The 18,398-nt window shown below is 32.6% G+C and overlaps 1 protein-coding gene across 1 annotated transcript; it reads right to left on the bottom strand.

Moving 5' to 3' along the window:
- Nucleotides 1–1,492: 1,492 nt before the first annotated feature.
- On the bottom strand, nucleotides 1,493–10,040 carry LOC25493517 (solanesyl diphosphate synthase 3, chloroplastic/mitochondrial). Its single transcript, XM_013602026.2, has 12 exons — nucleotides 9,678–10,040; nucleotides 8,617–8,709; nucleotides 8,079–8,159; nucleotides 7,884–7,955; nucleotides 5,761–5,895; nucleotides 4,801–4,887; nucleotides 4,597–4,668; nucleotides 4,381–4,466; nucleotides 4,038–4,170; nucleotides 3,729–3,818; nucleotides 2,426–2,524; nucleotides 1,493–2,050 (listed from the first exon to the last, which is right to left on the bottom strand). Exons 1-12 carry the CDS (start codon nucleotides 9,801–9,803, stop codon nucleotides 1,871–1,873), a joined length of 1,254 nt encoding a protein of 417 aa, XP_013457480.1. The 5' UTR covers nucleotides 9,804–10,040; the 3' UTR covers nucleotides 1,493–1,870.
- Nucleotides 10,041–18,398: the final 8,358 nt, after the last annotated feature.

Raw genomic sequence — 18,398 nt, 5'->3', positions numbered from 1 at the left:
TTTGGTTACTTTCGGATGGCCACCTCATAAAATTATTGCTAGCTTCGCCGCTGGTAGCTAGCTTCTTCCATATTAAAATTGTAGAATGACATAGGATATTATTACCATCACATCATAGGATATTATTATTATTATGAGTTGTATTATTTGAACATTTATATATGTGACAACTTTTACGATAACCAAAATTTTATAAAGGAAATGAAATATTGTATTGGCACAAAAATTAAAGCAATAGAGAGGGAAAATAAAAAGATAATGTGAGTATGAGAGAGAAAGTTGTCAAAAATGGTTGTTCATATATCATTTCTCTATTATTATTATTATTGATTGTGACATTTCTTTCTCACTCAGGTTACTACTTCCTACTAGGCTACTAATGCCCAAGATTGCTTAACCCTTCAATGTATCCTTCTTTTTATGTCTTCTCAAGGAACTTATGGTTGCACATTGCTTAACCCTAGTAGGTGAATAATTCAATGGTATGTGTAATCTCTTCGGCAGCTGCACACAATATCATTTCTCACTATTGATTGATATTTATTGAAGAACTGGTGATTTTTTGTTACTCAAAACTTGTTGATTCAAACATAATAAGGAAGACTTGTAAGAATTAACGGCTTTGCCACTCCTTGAACAAAAGGGCATTGTTGTTTAGTGAGTTACTCCTTGTACTTTTCTAAGATTGTGGGTTAAATACTCTTTGTACTTCTCTTGTTTTTCTAATAAAATTTTGTTGTTAAAAAACAAAATCTAAGCTCCAACAAAAATATTCAACTGAAAACCTTTAAGAAATGAAACAGTTGCCGCATGTGTGAACATATCAATGGAGATAATGATGGACAAAATTAAAAAATATTAAGACATAAATTTCAAAGATAACTAATGATCAGCTAAAGTATATTGTACTTGATTAACTTCTCTGAGAATATGAATCTAACAAAGAAGCATGAAGATGGCAACAAACATTCGTTAATTCGTTAACAAAGAACAAACACTTTTGAGAGCCAGATTACACCTTAATATTTCTAAATCCTGTACTCCAAACAATTCGAACAACATGAAAGATCCCCGCAACTCTACATTGAGGACAAGAGAAGCATATGTAGAGTATTGCGTCAAATAGTTATTTTACGAACTTCTTTTTTGGTTTCATTTATATAGGGCACCTTAATTTTGTCATGCCTTAATTTTCTCACCTTTTGGTATCCGCATGTCCAATAAGAGTTGTTAAGACCCTGCTCTTATTTGAAGTTTTAAGAACAATTTCCTGTTTTTTGAATTGAAAAACACAAATTTGTTAAGACCTTCCCTTTCTTCAGTACCTATATTAACTATCGATTTCCTTTTTTTTTTCTTTGATGCATTTTATATACCGACAGTAATGAACTCATTTATCCTCAATGGACATATTCTCCCAATATCTACTGATAGCAATGAATTAAATTTGTCTTAAATGGAAATATTCTCCTAAAAAAAAAATGGAATCCTCTAAGAAATGAAATCAGACCGAACAATTTAACAAAAAAGATTGTTTTCAACTGTCTTCCACTACTTTTTCACTTCGGATGTACACATGAAAACAGTTTTTCTCTAGTATCATTTCAGTTGTACAAACGACACACTAACAGAGGGAAAGATGTATAAGAGAAAAAGAAAAGAAAAAAAAAAAAGGAAAAAGATTTAATATATGAAAGAAAAAGGAATGGTGACATTATCCTAGAAATAACTTATTTTCCTCACTGGGGAACGGTGGTAGAAGAATTGAGAAATGGCGCCAGAACAAATTGTCCGCAGTTGACTTTTACTGAGAGACTTCTTTTAGCTACTAAAACAAAACAAAACAAAAATGGGGGACAAAGCCTTCCTGTCATTTTGTTCTTGTAATGACTATCTGAGTAAGTTCTACAAGGGCTTTCCTTGATTTTCTTACTTCTTCATTGTCATTTTCAGGTAAGGAATCAATGGCTTCTGCTGCAAGGCTAGCATGCTTCATGGCTAGCTCCTTCGTCTTTTGTATACCTCGGCTTTTCCCAAGATAATCCAAAGCCTGCACATGAAAAATACAACATTATGTAATCACGCAACAAGGGCATGTGACGTGGATTTTGTGTAACATCTTAATTTGAAGGACTAATCATAAGACTCTAGTTCAATGATATTTATTCATGTGACTGAACTTAGAAGTGTTAACACATAGGGTTACAGATGCATACATACGTATACTATACATAGGTGTAGACATAATAAACTAAAAGTTAACATGTACCAGCAAAATCATGGATTTAACTAAAACCAATTCCATACTCTTAAAAATAGTAGATTAGCTAAAGTCAAATATTTCAAAATAGTTCCTGGTTTTGTGAAGTGACATAAGAACTAATTATGTAGGAAACATGCAACTAGGAAAAACTTATTAGCTTACAATGTTAACGTTCTCGGGGTTTTCAAAGCCCTCTTCCACAATTGCACGCAACTGGGGGAACTCCTCCATTGCAAACAATATTGGAGCTGTAACGATTCCCTGCAATAATGTTATATGGACCAGGTCATAGATTAGTATAAACATAAAAGACACAGCATTAGATCATGTGAAAAATAAAGGCAGCAGAAAAAAAATTAAAAACCAGTTGTCTGACAGCAACGCAAGATTTAGGGCCTATTTGGATAAACAGCTTATTTGCAGCTTATAGCACAGGCACTTGTATATAAGTTCGCATAAGCTATTTTTATGTCAAAAGATAAAATAACGTTAAATTGTTTTTTTACTCCCTCTGTCCCAAATTATAAGTCGCTTTTGAAAGAAGAAAAAAATCTCAGATTATAAGTCGCATTACAATACCAATGAAGCTACTTTTCCTATTATACCCTTAACTATTTATTACTTTTTCTTCTTTCAATTTTTTAATTTATCTTTCCCATACCATTTATTAAGGACAATTTTGTAAAGCAACTCAGAATATCTCTTTCGCATGCAAAATTAATTACATTTTTTTTTTGTGAACAAATTAATTACATTTCTTAATATGTGTGAAATGGCCAAAATGACTTCTAAGTTGTTTTTATAAGGTATATTGGAGAACTTATGAAAATAACTTAAAAAAAGCTTATAAAAATTGTCATAAGCTGTTTTCCTAAGTTCTCCCAAACAGTCTCACAAAACTTATACCAATAGAAAGCTCAAATAAGCCAATCCAAACAAGCCTTTAGTATCAGTGCAAAAATAAATTTCAAAATTCTGTCAAAAATAAGGTCAAGAAAGAGCAGAATATAACACATTAATTTACAACTACAAGAAAAGACGTTTCAAGTCATAGAATTAATGGTAATGTAATTGTTTCTTTCAACTTACTTTCCTAATTTTTATTCGTTTAGTAGAACTATTTTTGGGAGAATCCAGTTTGTGATACAATTTTACTGTTTCAACTTATAATGCATGTTTTTATTTCGGAATCAATAAAATTATAATGAAATTTGGCTACAATTGAAGACCCTAAGGGGAAAGCTACCCATAGATAATGTCAGTCCAAAAAGCATGTATGAAACATAGACATGGAGAAAAAATAGAAGAATTAAGAATTACGTTATTACTGGCAGGGAACATATCATATTTTACTATCTTGAGCACCAAGGATTCACAGGCTATCGTCAAAATATTTCAAATTGAAATTCAAAAGTCAAAATCAAGATTGCATGAAATTTAGAATCAGATTAAGTTGTGAAATTACATGTTGAATGTCTGATAAAGAACCCTTTCCAAGGGAAGCTGATGTGCCTGTAAAATCAAGCACATCGTCTATCAATTGAAACGCCAAACCCTGCAAAACAGAGGAGAAAGAATTAATTATGGCATTCAGAAACATGTATAACATATACATAATACAGATAGATAGAAAGATATCAACCGAATTGTTTCCCAATGAAATGTATAGATTCAGAACACCTGGTTTCATATAACAACAACAACAACAACTAAACATTGCTATTTGTAATTGAAAACACCATACTATAGACTGAAGATCCACAAATATACAAACCAGATTTTTTCCATACTCAAAAGCAAGCACTGCAACTTCAGCTGTTTGCCCTGCAAGGATGGCTATTGCCTTGCAACTGTTTGATATTAATGATGCAGTCTTGTAGTATGTCTTTTCCATATAATACTCCATGCTGAAAATATAAACAATTGTTAGAAATGAAACAAACAATAGGTGTCCTATCTCTGTTATTGACAATTATGTGCTTTTGTAAGCCAAAACCCAGGAACTTTATAGAGAAACCTTACTCGTTGTTAGTTACACAAAGTATATAAGGTGAAGGTTAATTACACAGGAAAAGAAAATGGATATACATGTGACACAAACAAACTCAGAAGCATACCTACACCGTTGATCAGATGTTGTGGTCATTTGCATGATCTCCCCCGTTACAAGATGTTCTACAACTTCTGCTAACAAAGATACAACCTACATGTATAGAAACACAGTCCTTTAGCCGATGAGAAGTACATAATTATGTGCACATCAAGGACCTAAGTATATAATACATCTTCTCAGTTTTAGGTACATATGAACATATATTACGCATTTATTGTACCTCGGTGTTCTTTAAAGAGGCCAGAGCAACACAAGCCCGGGAAAGCAAAAAATCTCCGGCCAATACTGCCAACTGCAACAAAAGTATACCCATGAAAACCTCAAGCAAGCTACACCCACCATAATATGACAGTATATGTGTAAAAAGTAGTGACAAACTGGCAAACAATATGCAGGCAACAAGAACAAAACTTTATACACATACCTTATTTCCCATTACAAAATTTAATGAACCAATACCACGTCTGGTATCTGCATCGTCCAATACGTCATCATGAAGAAGGCTTGCCACCTGAGACAAAATAATGGCAAAATTATTTTGTAATGTAATAGTGGAAAAAATTCCTGTATAAAGAAGAGGTTTCAGCTAAAAACACTTGCAAGTGCAAGCTAAGGCTACCAATAATAGACCCACAATGGGTCCTACTCTTCCGCAGACCCTAATACGGAGAGAGCTTTGTAGCACCAGGTTTCCCTTTTAAAGGCAAGTCTGTGGCAGTTGGCACAACAGTCACAGTTGATGCCATGCTACAAATAGCTCACAGGTTAAGCCAATGAATTAGCAAGGTTGTTTACAACAAATTCGTAATTGGGTCCTTCCCTTCCCCGGACAACGCATAGCAGAAAGCTTTTGTGGCACTAGAATGCCCTTATAATTTTTTTAGAGCAAATAGAAAAACGGAACTAGAGTGGGCAATAAATCAGCAATTGAATAACAATGGGCCACAATACAAATTAAAAATGGAGAGATAGAAAGAAACTGCAAAAATTAACTGCGATAGCTATAGAAAAATAAACAATAGTATATCTTTTAACCATTGTCAACATTGCTTGAAAAGAATCAACAAAATCAACCTATATAGATAAACGTGTGGTGCATGGCGCACACAACAAAACAATCATGCCTTATCCCACTAGATGAGGTTGGTTACATGGATCAAAATGACGTCATAATGTTTTTATCATAAACCATGTCCATAGTCCAACCACCTCTAAAGTTAATAGAGTTGAGATATTAGCAATCGTGTTAATAAATAAAGTACAATTTGACACCTCCTATTTGCGCGTGTCATATAAAATTTAATTAATTTGTACTTCAAAAACAATATTGCTGACAGTATGATGAAAGCATTATTTAATAAATGAAATTTTCTAAAGGACTGACATGGATCATCTCTGTTATTTCAGCTATGCGTTGTTGTCTTGAACGTAGGTCAGTTGTTGTAGTACCTCCAAGTTCCATTGGAGGAGGTGCTTTGGGAATTGGAAGATTTAATGCTGTTGACATTAACAATAAAACCTGCAAAAACAACCATCCATTAATCCAATCCCATATGCTAACAAATTAAGCAAGAAAATTGATGAATAAGGCATGAGAAAACTCATAAATATGTAAATTGTTGTACCACCTAATATCTATATGCACACTCAAACAGATAGATGGAGTAACAGTAGGGCTATCAAAGCTAATCGTCACAACAAAGTGAGGAATTGAGAATGGAGGGAAGGCATCCTGATCCCCAGAAATACAAGAAGAGAAAAAAAAAAGTTAGCATTATAGATACGGGGAAATTACACAGACCTCCCATAAAGTTTCTTTAAATGACACAAACACCCCCTCTCGTTTTATATTAGACACAAATCTTCCCTAAATTCTTTTAAAATAGATAGCACCTCCCTCTGAGACTTAACACTGTCTGCTGTTAATTTATAATTAAAAGGGATAAAAATGCTCCCCTCTGAACAGTATATACAACAATCTCATAATACTGATTTTATGATTTTATTCAATAACAAACAAGTGGTCTATGCCAACAATCAAAAAGAATTGTAATGGCATCTTCATTGTTGACCTCTGCGAGTCTAAAACCAACCCTTTCACGGTTGAGAGCTCTTCAGTTAGAGGACTTCCTTCCCATTCAAGGCCCTTCAGAGTTGTGGCCAGTGGCGTCAAGAAGATTAAGACCAACACACCTTATGGAAACAAAAGGGAAATGATGTTTGTGGACGAATACAGTGCTAATGCCGATGGATACAGCCCTATATCTACGCACCCAAAGAAGTTTTGCTGTCATGCAAATTTTACGGAAATTCTACGGTTTTGGTGATGTATTGTTTGTGTAGCAGTCCACTCTCACATTCACGAACGAGGCACCAGATGGATAGAACAAATTCGGTTGATGAAATCTTTTTGGTGGAAGATAGTGCAGAAGAAGGCAACCATAAAAATTTGAGTTTTTCTTTTATTTTTTAAGGTCACTTTAACACCGTTAAAGTGAAGGGAGGTTAGCGTTATTTGTGAAAATAAAGGGGGTGCAAGTGACATTAACATACCTCAAGGGAGGTGAGTGTAATTTGCCCTATAGATATTGTTAAAAAAGCATCCTTATCCTTGACAGTCAAAATTTATGAAACACTGATACAAACACAGACACTGACACCGTACACAACACTGGCAATGTAGCCAAGATCGAGTCCCAGCTCGTAGGATCACACGATCTTACGTTCCACAACACCTCAATTGTGCTTCGACTTTACTCTGGTTCGGTTTTGCTCTGTTTCTTCTGTTTTTTTCCGTTTATCCTCCGTTTCCTCTGATTTTCTCTATTTTTTTTTTGGAGTACTCTGTTTTTCTCTATTTTGTTGCTTGGTTCCTCTGTTTTTCCTCTATTATCTCTGCTTTTATGCTTGGTTCCTCTGTTTTCCCTCTATTTTCTCTATCTATTTCGCTCAACTCTGTCAACAACCTACCGATCCTACTTACGAACAGTGCTACGTTCCTCGTGTTTACGTTCTTTCACTGCCCGACCGATCCTACATAGGATCTCGATCCTGACTACATTGGACTGGTAATGATTTGCGAAAATGAATTAATTGAATGTAATCACATTGTTGTGTCGTGTCGGCGTCAGACACGCCTTAAACTAGAAGTGTTGGTGCTACAGAGGTCCAAACTAGTAGTATCTCCTTATATTTCCATTTTTAAGATATGCCTTCTAATGTTGTGTCACTGACCATATTTCACAGAATTATGTGAGCTGAGCATATTGAAGAGCAAAGGTAATATGCTAGTAGTATGATGCATTAACCTAATTGTAGTAATTTGAAGGACAACTTCAAAAAGATGTCATGATAATGTGATGATCAATAAATTTACAACATTCGAAGCTTAAATTAAATGGTTGTTTAGTTCCTTCTACAATGATAAATATGCAAATGCCAACCCATGCAAGTAAACATTTCTGCAAAGCATAAACAAAATCTGCATATCATTGAGAATATTCTTACTGTGGGACGAAATCTTTTTCCTTCCACCCCCATTTTGAAGAAATACTCAGCAGCAGAGGCAAGCTTAGGAACCTGTCACATAATACCCAATTTTTACCATGAATAACTGACTTCTATGCAGCACATGAAACAAGCTTCTTATCGGTTCTGTGCTAATATTAAAAACTAGAAAGTTAACAAAGACCTGTGATATACCTTTGCAACTACCATTTCTCGCAGCTTGTTACCAATAAATGATAGTTCATCAGCCACCAGAGAAAACGGATCAAGTTCATCCTGAAAATAATGCATGTATCGTAGAGAAGTTGGTAAAAATAAATATTGAAGAATGATGATGAGAATATACCACTTAAATTATAGATATTTTTATCAAATCTATCTCTACTAGTAAAAAAACAAAGGAGCTCAAGTTGTTTGTAGAAAAGTTTATGGTTAATTCAATATATAAAAGATGTAGATTGAAATCCTTATAACTTTCTTACATTTGTCCTTTTGAATAAATACAAGCACTAGTACATACATACCACATGGCATATTCATGCACTAACATGATTAGATGAAGTATGGGGTTTTCACATTGTTAGTAAAAGATTCTATTACTCTTAAAAGAGTTTACTAGATGTCAAATTCGATGTAACTTAAAAATTTAAAAACACTGCCTTAGAGCAATGGGGATTTGGGGCAGTGCACGTAAGAAAGATGAGAAACCAAGAAAGTTTGCAAAGAAAATAACCTCAACTAGGGAGCTGCTGGTGTGGTGATGAATATGATATCTACTACTATACAACGCTGGCATGCCCTTTGAAAAAACTAGACTTCTCATAACCTGCACCACACAAGAATCATGTACAAGTAAAATACAGTGTCACACAACATTTTTCTCTAGATGAAAGAAGACAATTTTATGCTAACAACTGCATAACTGAAGGACAGAAGAAGGATAATAAACTTCTTCGGACAAACTAATAGGAAAAACAAAACAAGCAAAACAAACCACATTAAATCTAAATCTACCAAAGACACTTATCAAAGAAAACCATTTACCAAGAATAAGCATGTATTTGAAAATTTCAATTCCACGGTCACCCCACGTGCTAACTGTAAAGCTACTATGCGACTGCATGTTAACTATGAAGCTACTATGTGGAGCTTCTAAATATCACGTTGTTTTTGCATTGGACTGCAAGAATTACAAGTCTAACGCTAAACCAAACATAGGCTAAATCCTCAACAACAACAACTATGAAGTTAACAACAATGTCTTTTTCCATAAGGTAGAATCTACTACAAGGATCAATCATGTGATGTATTTAGGTCAAAAGATAAACCATTCCCATTTGAATTATAATAATCAATGCAATCATATTTTTTTTAAAAGAAAAAAACAGAAAGAGCATAGCAACTTACTGATCGAGTAAACCATCAACCTAGTATTTTGTATGACAATCTCGAATAGGGTTTTGACAAGTCACTATCATTTTAACAAGTTATACTATCATTTTGGTCCCTAAGTTTATCCACTTACTATCAGTTTAATCCTTAACCTATTCCTTAAAAGGACTAATATGAGTAAAATTTGAACCTTTCTAAAATATTCATAAACTCAGCTACCTATTTAAGAACATCCTACGAAGTCGGAGACTAATTTGATGATTTTCTCCTTATTGATCACAACACTGCTTAATTGAAATCAAGTAGAAACAACACCAATCACAAAATCACAACTACTTCCCAGTAGTAAAAATGCATAGATTCAAGCAAAATTAAACAAAGCAAAAACTGAAAGGTAGGTACCTGCTCAGTAGAATCTGCAGGTGAGTGGGAGAAAAGAAAGCGGCGGTTGTTTTCTCCAATAGAGAGAAACCGGCGGTATCCATTGAAGGCACCTCTGAGGTTTCTCGAAATTCGAGAAAAAAGCATCTCGTACTTGGAAGAGAGAGACGAAGAAGAAGAAGAGTTTTTGGGTGGCGATGCGAGGGGTACGTGGAATTAGGAAGAGGTGTGAATAGTAAAAGCAGAGAAGCGCAGACACATTTTCCACGAAAGCGATACTGCTGGCACCGTTTAAGAAATAAGAATGCGGTAGTCTGTGTGTGATTGTGTTTATGTTTAGTAATAATAATGTAATAGCGTGACGATGACAAAGCTCAACCATATAAATCTTGGTTTTCTAATTTTCTTGTCAAACAATTTACCATGTACTAATGTAGTAGGCTAATTAGGTTGTGAACTCAACTTTCATTTTTGCCCGACCCGATTCAACTCAACAATTTACTCAACTTGCCCGTCCCGATTCAATCAAAAAATTTACTAATCACATGACTCATTTTTTATCTTTTGAGGAGAAAAAAAAAAAAAGGTAAATCATCATTTCTCTTTCTAGATAGTAAGGTAAAACAATTTAGTCTTTTGAGCTTAGCTCAATTGATATAAATAATACATAATATATGCAAGGTCTGAGGTTCAAACTCCGACCACCATAATTTTTTTTTAAGAATGTTAATTAATTTAATTATGCTCCATAAAAAAATATATGATTGCTAGGGAGCTCCAAAATCTTATTTTTGATGACATATTCAGAGCTTGTATATATTATATTAGCTTTCTTGTTTGTTTTTTTTTTCCTTGAGCTTCGTCTTTTGATCACAAAAAAAAAGAATTATGCTTAGTCAATATTCATCAAAATCAATTACATATTAATAGCAAAAAAAAAAACAATTACATGCATGTTAACTAATATTCTTTTCTTCTACATAAAATAAAACTAATATTCTTTTGTTGACTCAAGACATGTAAAGACCTTTAAATTTAATGTAAAACTTTTTTCTTTTTTAAAAAAGGATTAAAATTTATTGTTCAGTTTTAATGTTAAACCTAAGAATTTATCAATGAGAATGCCACATACGCATCTTTCAAGGGTGGGATGCATATTACATAGTCGGATCTCCTTGAAAACTTCTTCTAGATAAGCGATGTGGTCCGCCTCATCTTCAAATTTTACAATTAAATCCTATGTAGCCTTCGAGCATATCCCCAATTTGGTCTGTAATTTTTTTTTTCATTATACGTTGCTAAATATTAAATCTTTGTCCGATCCGAAACAGAACTCATGTGCTTTCATGATGTTGTTCCATTCCCCTCATTCTCTCTCATCACGGTATAATCTACCAAATGTTCTACCTTTTTATTAAGTTTTGAAAATTTATTAATGCTTTTGCTACCTCTCAAACATTAAACTTTTATTCAGGTTTTGAACCTATAATCTCTCAAACATTAAACTTATTAATCTAAAAAATTTGTAAATGTTAAGGGACAAATTATTATTGTGCAATCTTTTCTCCACTTTTTCTGATTTTTTAATAATAATAATAATAATAATAATAATAATAATAATAATAATAAATGTTAGTAGTTAATTGTTAGATTAAATTTAATCTTTCATTCAGGTTTGAACCTAGAACCTCCAACTTCTTTTATCTTTAGCTCAAACCAGTTAAGCTACCCATTTATTTAAGGTTTATATTTTGTTGTTGTCAATGATTCTTTGACATATTTTTCCACATTCAGAGAAATTTCATCAACCTAACATAACATGTGCTAAATCTTATGTGCAAAGGAGCAATATTGGACTTGTCTTTGCAAACATTTGTTTTTAGGAAAATGCTAACATGTATTATAAAGATGCATATTAATGAACTTAATTATACACATGTTGTCTTAAACGCTATGCATTTAATTTGTTAAGAGTATGGAATTTGTTTTTTTTTTTTTTTTAATACATAATTTATATTTTTAAATTGCTTAACATGTGACCTTAAGACACAAGTTATCATAAACTTTATTATTATTATTATGAATCAAGAGTTCTTAATGATTGTTGTTTTCTACATGTGAAGTCTTATGTCATCACAATACTTGACACAACATCAAGGTACACACGAAAAAGAAAAATACCAAAACAAAAAAGGTTTTAATGATACATATTTTTAAAATAATCAAATGGCGTGTGTTTGTGTGTACCGAAATGATTTTTATTTAGAGCTTTTACCTCTCAAATACTTTTCTTTCTTTATATATGTTGAAATTTGGCTCAATATTGATGTTGAAGTTTTGACGGAAATTGTGGCACGTTGGTTTGGGATCGTGACACAGTTTGTGTTGCGAAGTTTGGAGTGAGCCACTGAAAATACCGTGGCACAACGAAAAGGAATCGTGACACGATTGCTGGATAACGATTAGTTCGTGCAAAGTGAGGATCTTCAATCGTGGAATGATGGAAGTACATCGTGGCACAATATCCCGAAAATTGTATCATATATAAGGCTTCATTCTTCATTTTTTTTAGAAAGCTTCAAGAGAGAACCTTGGGAAATCAAATGAGGTAACTTTAAGGTTGGGAGTCTTTGATGATAGGTTCTCTTGGGTTGGAGAAACATTTGTAAACACCTTGAATGTGAGATCTCATTAGAGGAATGACCAAAAAGCTTCCTTGAGTGGTTTCTCTTAGGATTCATTGTGGGTTTGAGTGACTTGACAAAGGGGTAGAAATTAGGTTGATTCTTTGTGAGTTTGTAAACTAATTTCTTGTAACTTATTTGTATCACTCTTATCATAGTGAAGTGGAGAGATCTCTCTCCCCCAGAGTAGACCATTGTTGGACTAAACTGGGTAAATAATTCTTGGTGTGTTTGTGTCTCCTCTCTTCTTATCTTTTGCTTGCGGTTTTGTGCTTTTACATTTGGTTTCTAGATTAGATCTAGGATTGTTGTTGTTTGTTGAAGCTACTTTGATATTGATTACTATTTTTCTTTTGCTCCACAAATCTAAGTTTTATCGGTGTGTTATGTTGTTCGAATTCACAACAATATATTTAGTTCCTTTTTCAAAAATTCTTGATATATTTAGTTGAATATCCACGTATTTCAACATTTTTTATTTTATTTTATTTTATTTTGTTATACATTAGGGTCCGTTTGGTCCAACGGTGGGGAGGGGAGAGAAGGGATTTAATGAAGGGAAAGGGAAGGGAGGGGAGATATATTAATTAAATATGTGTTTGGTTCAAAAGAGGGAAGGGGAGGGGAGAGATTTTAATTAAATGTATGTTTGGTTCAGAAGGGGAGGTGAGGGTTTTAACACCAAATTACCTTTTTATCCTTCTAATCCTTAAAACTATCTCATGATTTTAAAATTATCCACTTTATAAAAAATTTAACACGAAAATTCAATAACCAAAAATCCATAAATAATCAAATAAAAAAGTTGTAACAAAATATTAAAAGTCATAAATATTGCTTGTGAAAAAATAAATTCATAAATATTAGAGCAAAATATAATTTTTTATTTTTATTTTATTTTATTGATAGTCATTTTTTTATCTTGATAATCCATCTAATATTTACTAAATTAAGCTCTATATAAATATGTAAAAACCAAATATATTGAAATAAAAAATTAAGACTAGAATACGTACATACAATAAAAAATAAGAAATAAAAAAATCTCAATAAAATATGAAGAAGAAAAGAATATGAGGATATTATGACAATATAATTAAAATTGTAGCAAATAAATTGAAGGAATAAAAAAACAAAGTTTAGCAAGTTAGCAACAAAAAGTCCAGGCATTAAGAATACACTTGAATAAATAAGCCTTAAATTTTTAATGAGGACGACTTTGACATTGTAAAATAAATATGAGGATAATTATGACAATATAAATTGTATCCATTCATCACTCCTATGGGGGGTTGGAGTGAATCGTCAAATCCACATGATTCGAAGCTCCTAGCTTGGCCAAGAAATCTGCACACTGGTTACCTTCTCTTAGCTAATGATGGAGAGAGAAATTTCTTGAACTGAGAAGATCTTTGATATTCTGAATGAGCACGGCATAGACATGAAAATGATTTAAATCTTCCTTAATCAGGTCGACTGTCAGAAGGGAATCTGAATAGCATGCCACTCCACAACAAACATTAGACATCATTTAATTATAGGCTTAATATATCATTTGGTCCCTTAACTTATTTTATGTTTTCACTTTAGTCCCCTAACTATAAAGTGTCTCAAATTGGTCCATTATGTCTTCTGTCGTTTACTGTTTTGGTTCTCTCCGTTAATTTTTAACATCAAATGTCTAAGGTGAGCCATGTTTAAAGGTGGTCCATCATATACCTTATTAAATTTTTAAATTTTAACCTTTTGATTTTTTCTATAAAAGAGGATTGTTGGATCATGTAGGTCTATTATATTTTATTGTAAACCACCAACACCTAATATTTTTCTCACCTTTCTTCTTCTTCCCTATTCTTCTTCATCTTCATAATCATTCCTAAAAAATTACTACCAGAACCATAATCATTCTTTAAAAAAAAAATCTCAAAAACATTGTCAACATTACTACCAGACACAGAATCATCATCATCTTTGTTTCATTCATCCTTCAATTATCAAGACTCATTGTTCCTCAACAACAACAACCTAGAACCAGTGACAACAACAACAATACAACAACAACAATATCAAATCAAATTCAACCCTTTTTGCTTTCTTTCATTATCATTATCATTATCATCATCATCATGAATTAAAAAATAAAATAAAAAAAGAAAAGAGGAACAACAACACAACAACAACAACACTGTTTCCCATCGTTTTTTTTGTTTGTAAATTTTTCTTCATCAACACTGCCACGTAATCTTCCTCATCATTCCTTCTTCATCGTTTCTTTTTTGTAAATTTTTCATGTTTAATTAATCAATTGTTTGGTGGTTGTGTGTTATATAGGTGGAGTTCTGCCTCTGTTTGGTGCTAACCCTTTTGGGCTATCTCCCTGAAATTCCATATGTTATCTATGCTATTATCTAGTGTTCAATTTAGCCTTTGTAAGTTGTGTGTATTGTAGGATTTTGATTTTTGGGTTTTATCAACATTTAATTTTGGGTTTTTATTTTTGAGATTGATGAAGATGAAAGTTAGAAGCAAGTGAAGGTTGTTGTTGTTGAAGAAAATGTTGTTGTTGTTGTTGATGGAATTGTTGTTGTTTAAATTGAAATTGGGTGTTTGTTGTTCTTGAAAAGGTTGTTATTGTTGTTGATGATGAAGAAGAAATTTTTGTTTGTTTTTATTGAAAATAGAGGATCTGGAGAGAGGGAGAGATAATTTCATAAATGATAGAATTTTTGTTTTGTCATATGAACAATGTTGAAGATGATGAAGATCAAGAGGAAGAATATGAAGGAGAAGAAGAGAAGGAAAAAAATCAAATATGGATGGTTCACTGTAATATACTATGGACCTGCAATCAAACGGTTATAATCATATTAAAAATATTAGACATAAAAAAACTAACTGCGAGGACTAAAACAGTAAACGACAGATGGCATAAGGGACCAGTTTGAGACACTTTATAGTTAGGGGACCAAAGTGAAAACCAAAAATAAGTTAAGGGACCAAATGATGTATTAAGCCTTTAATTATATATTTCATTTAATTATAAAAATTAAACATCATTTAATCTTTCTCTTTCGAGATTTTTCAACTGTGAATGTATACATAAATAGAGTTTCTAGATATTTATGACAGAAAAAGTATTACCTGTGATATTGTGGATTAAAATCTGCATATAGCACACCATTTGTATTTACAAATTTTTTAGTATACGAGCTCTACTCACAAGACTTGTGTAGAAATATGTTTGAGAATTGCTGTTTCCACATTATATAAGGCTGTGCCACACGAGTAAATGATGTTTTTGCCCCCTCGGCAGTTAACTGCCGAAGTTTTAGAAATACAGCTGCAGTTAACTGCCGAGGAAAACCTCGGTAGTTAACTGCCGATGAAAATGTTATAAGAACAGAACAGACATAGGAGTTTCCAAAACTCAATTGTTGCGTTTTTTATTCTCCTTGCTGCGATTTTGAGCAATTTGAAGCCATTCCAAGTCAATTTCAATCACAAAAACAAGTAAGTTTTCTGAACCCTATTGCATTGTTGTTTTGTGGTCGAATTGTTTGTTTTTTTTGTTAAATTTCGATTATATAGGTTCGATTATATTGATTTTATGATTTTATGATATGTTAGGATAGTATAGGTTAGAATTGTTAGAAAACTTTTATTGAATTGTTAGGTTTAAGTTTTGATGAATCGTTGTAGAATTGTTAGAATTGTTTAGGTTTAGGTGTAGGTTTTGATGATAGTTTAAGTTTATGTTTAGTTTTTGATTTTATGATTTTATGTCATTGTTGTTTAGTTAGGTTTTGATCGCCATTTTTTTTAATGTAGATATGTCTCAGAATCAAAATTAGGGTAACGTTTAGGGTGATGAGAAGAACAAAGAAAAATTGCCTATGACGTGTCACGTAATTGTTTGCGATGGTTCCGAAAAAAAGAAGGGTTCGAAGGTGCCGGTGTACAATCACTTGAGGTTGAGGAGGAGCGGGAGGACATGCTATTTTGGTCCTCAACCAAAACAAGGTGCCGTAGGGACTGTAGCGGGAAACCCGATTGACTTGTGTGACGAGGATGAATGAATGAATGCCTAATTGTTTTCGTTTTTTTTATGTTTTAGTTTTGTGTTCCGCACATTTTGTTTGACATTATGGTACTTAGAATAAGATCGCATTTGGAATAATTTCGATTAAAGTCGCGTTTTTAATAATTGCGTATTCGAATAAAAACTAATTAAATCTAATGGGAATCCAACTAATTAAAATTGCGTAATGAATAAATAAATTCGAAAAGTGAATAAATAAGATAATTATTGTTTCATTCAAAACAAAATATATGTTATCACATTACATTGCATTACACATTCATTCTTTTGACAATTGAATACCAGCGTTGAAGACGCTTATCGAATGCTGGAGTCCTACCGGTTAACAAGTTTGAATTGCCCCATCCAGAGTAAGACAATTGTTGCAGTTGAAATGTGCATTCCAACTTCAACAATTGTCTTACCTTTGAATGGGGTCAATTCAAACTTGCCAAACAACAAGACTCAAACATTTCACACGACATTCATGTTTTCCTTTGAAAAGAATAAATTTTTGTTAGGCTTGCTTTAGATGATGGTATTCAAGTGCCAACGAAATTATGTTCATTCCTTGACACTTAATACCTTCATCTAAACCAGCCTAACAAGAATTTAATCTTTTCAAAGGAAAAACATGAATGCCGAGTGAAATGCTTGAGTCCTGTTGTTTGGCAGGTTTGAATTTATCTCATTCAAAGGTAAGACAATTGTTGAAGTTGGAATGCACCTTACCCCAACTAATGACGATCTTCTAGCGGAATCAAGTTGTTGATGATATCTTCAGTTGATCTCAGCAACGTCATCCGCATATCGATCCACTGGAACATGCTGTGCTCCCAAAACATGCTCGTCACATTTTCGTCGTTTGTTAATTCCACCCAAGTGAATGAAACTCTCCCCCCGTCGAGCGTTGGACGTTTATACTGAAGGTGTTCCACCCTCCTTGTGTCTATGGGGTTGACTCCTTGGTTGAATTCAGTTAGTTCATCATTGAGACCTCTTAACGTTATACCAAGGCATCGAACCTTCAACCTCTGAGGTTCTCCGCCGTTGAATTGCGCATGAACGTCGATCCATCCGACCATTGTTTCAAATCTACACAATAAGAAATTAAAAACAATCAATGAAAAACTCATTCAAACATTTCATCAAACAGTTAATGTGCACATTATACATAGACACTAAATTTCATAAAAATAACCCTAAAATTATAAATCATATACTCTTACTAAAATAAAAAAATTAATCATATAATATAACATAAATCATTCAACTTATGTTTAATCATATAATATAACATTAATCAACTAACATGTAATCTAAAAATGATTTATAACATGTAAATCTAATTAAAAACTAAAATAAAAAAATAAATATAAAACAACAAAATAATAAATAACCCTAAAATTCTAAATTATAACATAAACATCATGCAAATATTTTAACAACATTAATCAACTAACATCCACCCTAAAAATTAATTATAACATGTAAATCTAGTCAAAAACTAAAAAATAATAAATGTACTCAAAAATTAAAAAATAGAAACATTTATAACAACTAAAATGTAAGTTAATAGGTTTATAATTACTTACTTGTTGAATAAAATGTGATTTTGTTGAATAAATTTGGTTGGAATTAGTTGTGTTTTTTAGAGAGATTTCTGAGAGAAATTTGAAGATGAGATGAATAATGGATGAGAGAGCTTCTGCCATATTTGTAGCAGAAGATCCTCGGCAGTTAACTGCAGTCGAATTTCTAATTCCTCGGCAGTTAACTGCCGAGGGGGCAAAAACGTCATTTACTCGTGTGACACATCCTTATGCAATATGAGAACAACAATTCTCAGCATGTTTTTCTCTATCAAGCACCTCTAATTAAACTTGTACTCATTGATTAGTATTTTATTTGGTTTTTTCTAGATTACCTTTGAAGAATGATGGGTAATTTACCTACCAACCAATGAATATGAGCAATTTG

The sequence above is a fragment of the Medicago truncatula genome, chromosome 4 (genome assembly GCF_003473485.1).
Source record: "Medicago truncatula cultivar Jemalong A17 chromosome 4, MtrunA17r5.0-ANR, whole genome shotgun sequence".
NCBI lineage: Eukaryota > Viridiplantae > Streptophyta > Magnoliopsida > Fabales > Fabaceae > Medicago > Medicago truncatula.
The sequence above is the reverse complement of the archived record's forward strand: the minus strand, read 5'-3'. Positions and strand labels throughout refer to the sequence as shown.

Bases quoted from the DNA above. Each gene is read 5' to 3' on its own strand.
- LOC25493517 (XM_013602026.2), bottom strand. From the start codon at position 9,803: ATGCTTTTTTCTCGAATTTCGAGAAACCTCAGAGGTGCCTTCAATGGA. The intron at 4,467-4,596 runs GTACAATAAATG...CTATACATGTAG, and splicing joins CCTCTTTAAAGAACACCGAG to GTTGTATCTTTGTTAGCAGA. The intron at 2,525-3,728 runs GTAATTTCACAA...ACATTATTGCAG, and splicing joins CTTTATCAGACATTCAACAT to GGAATCGTTACAGCTCCAAT.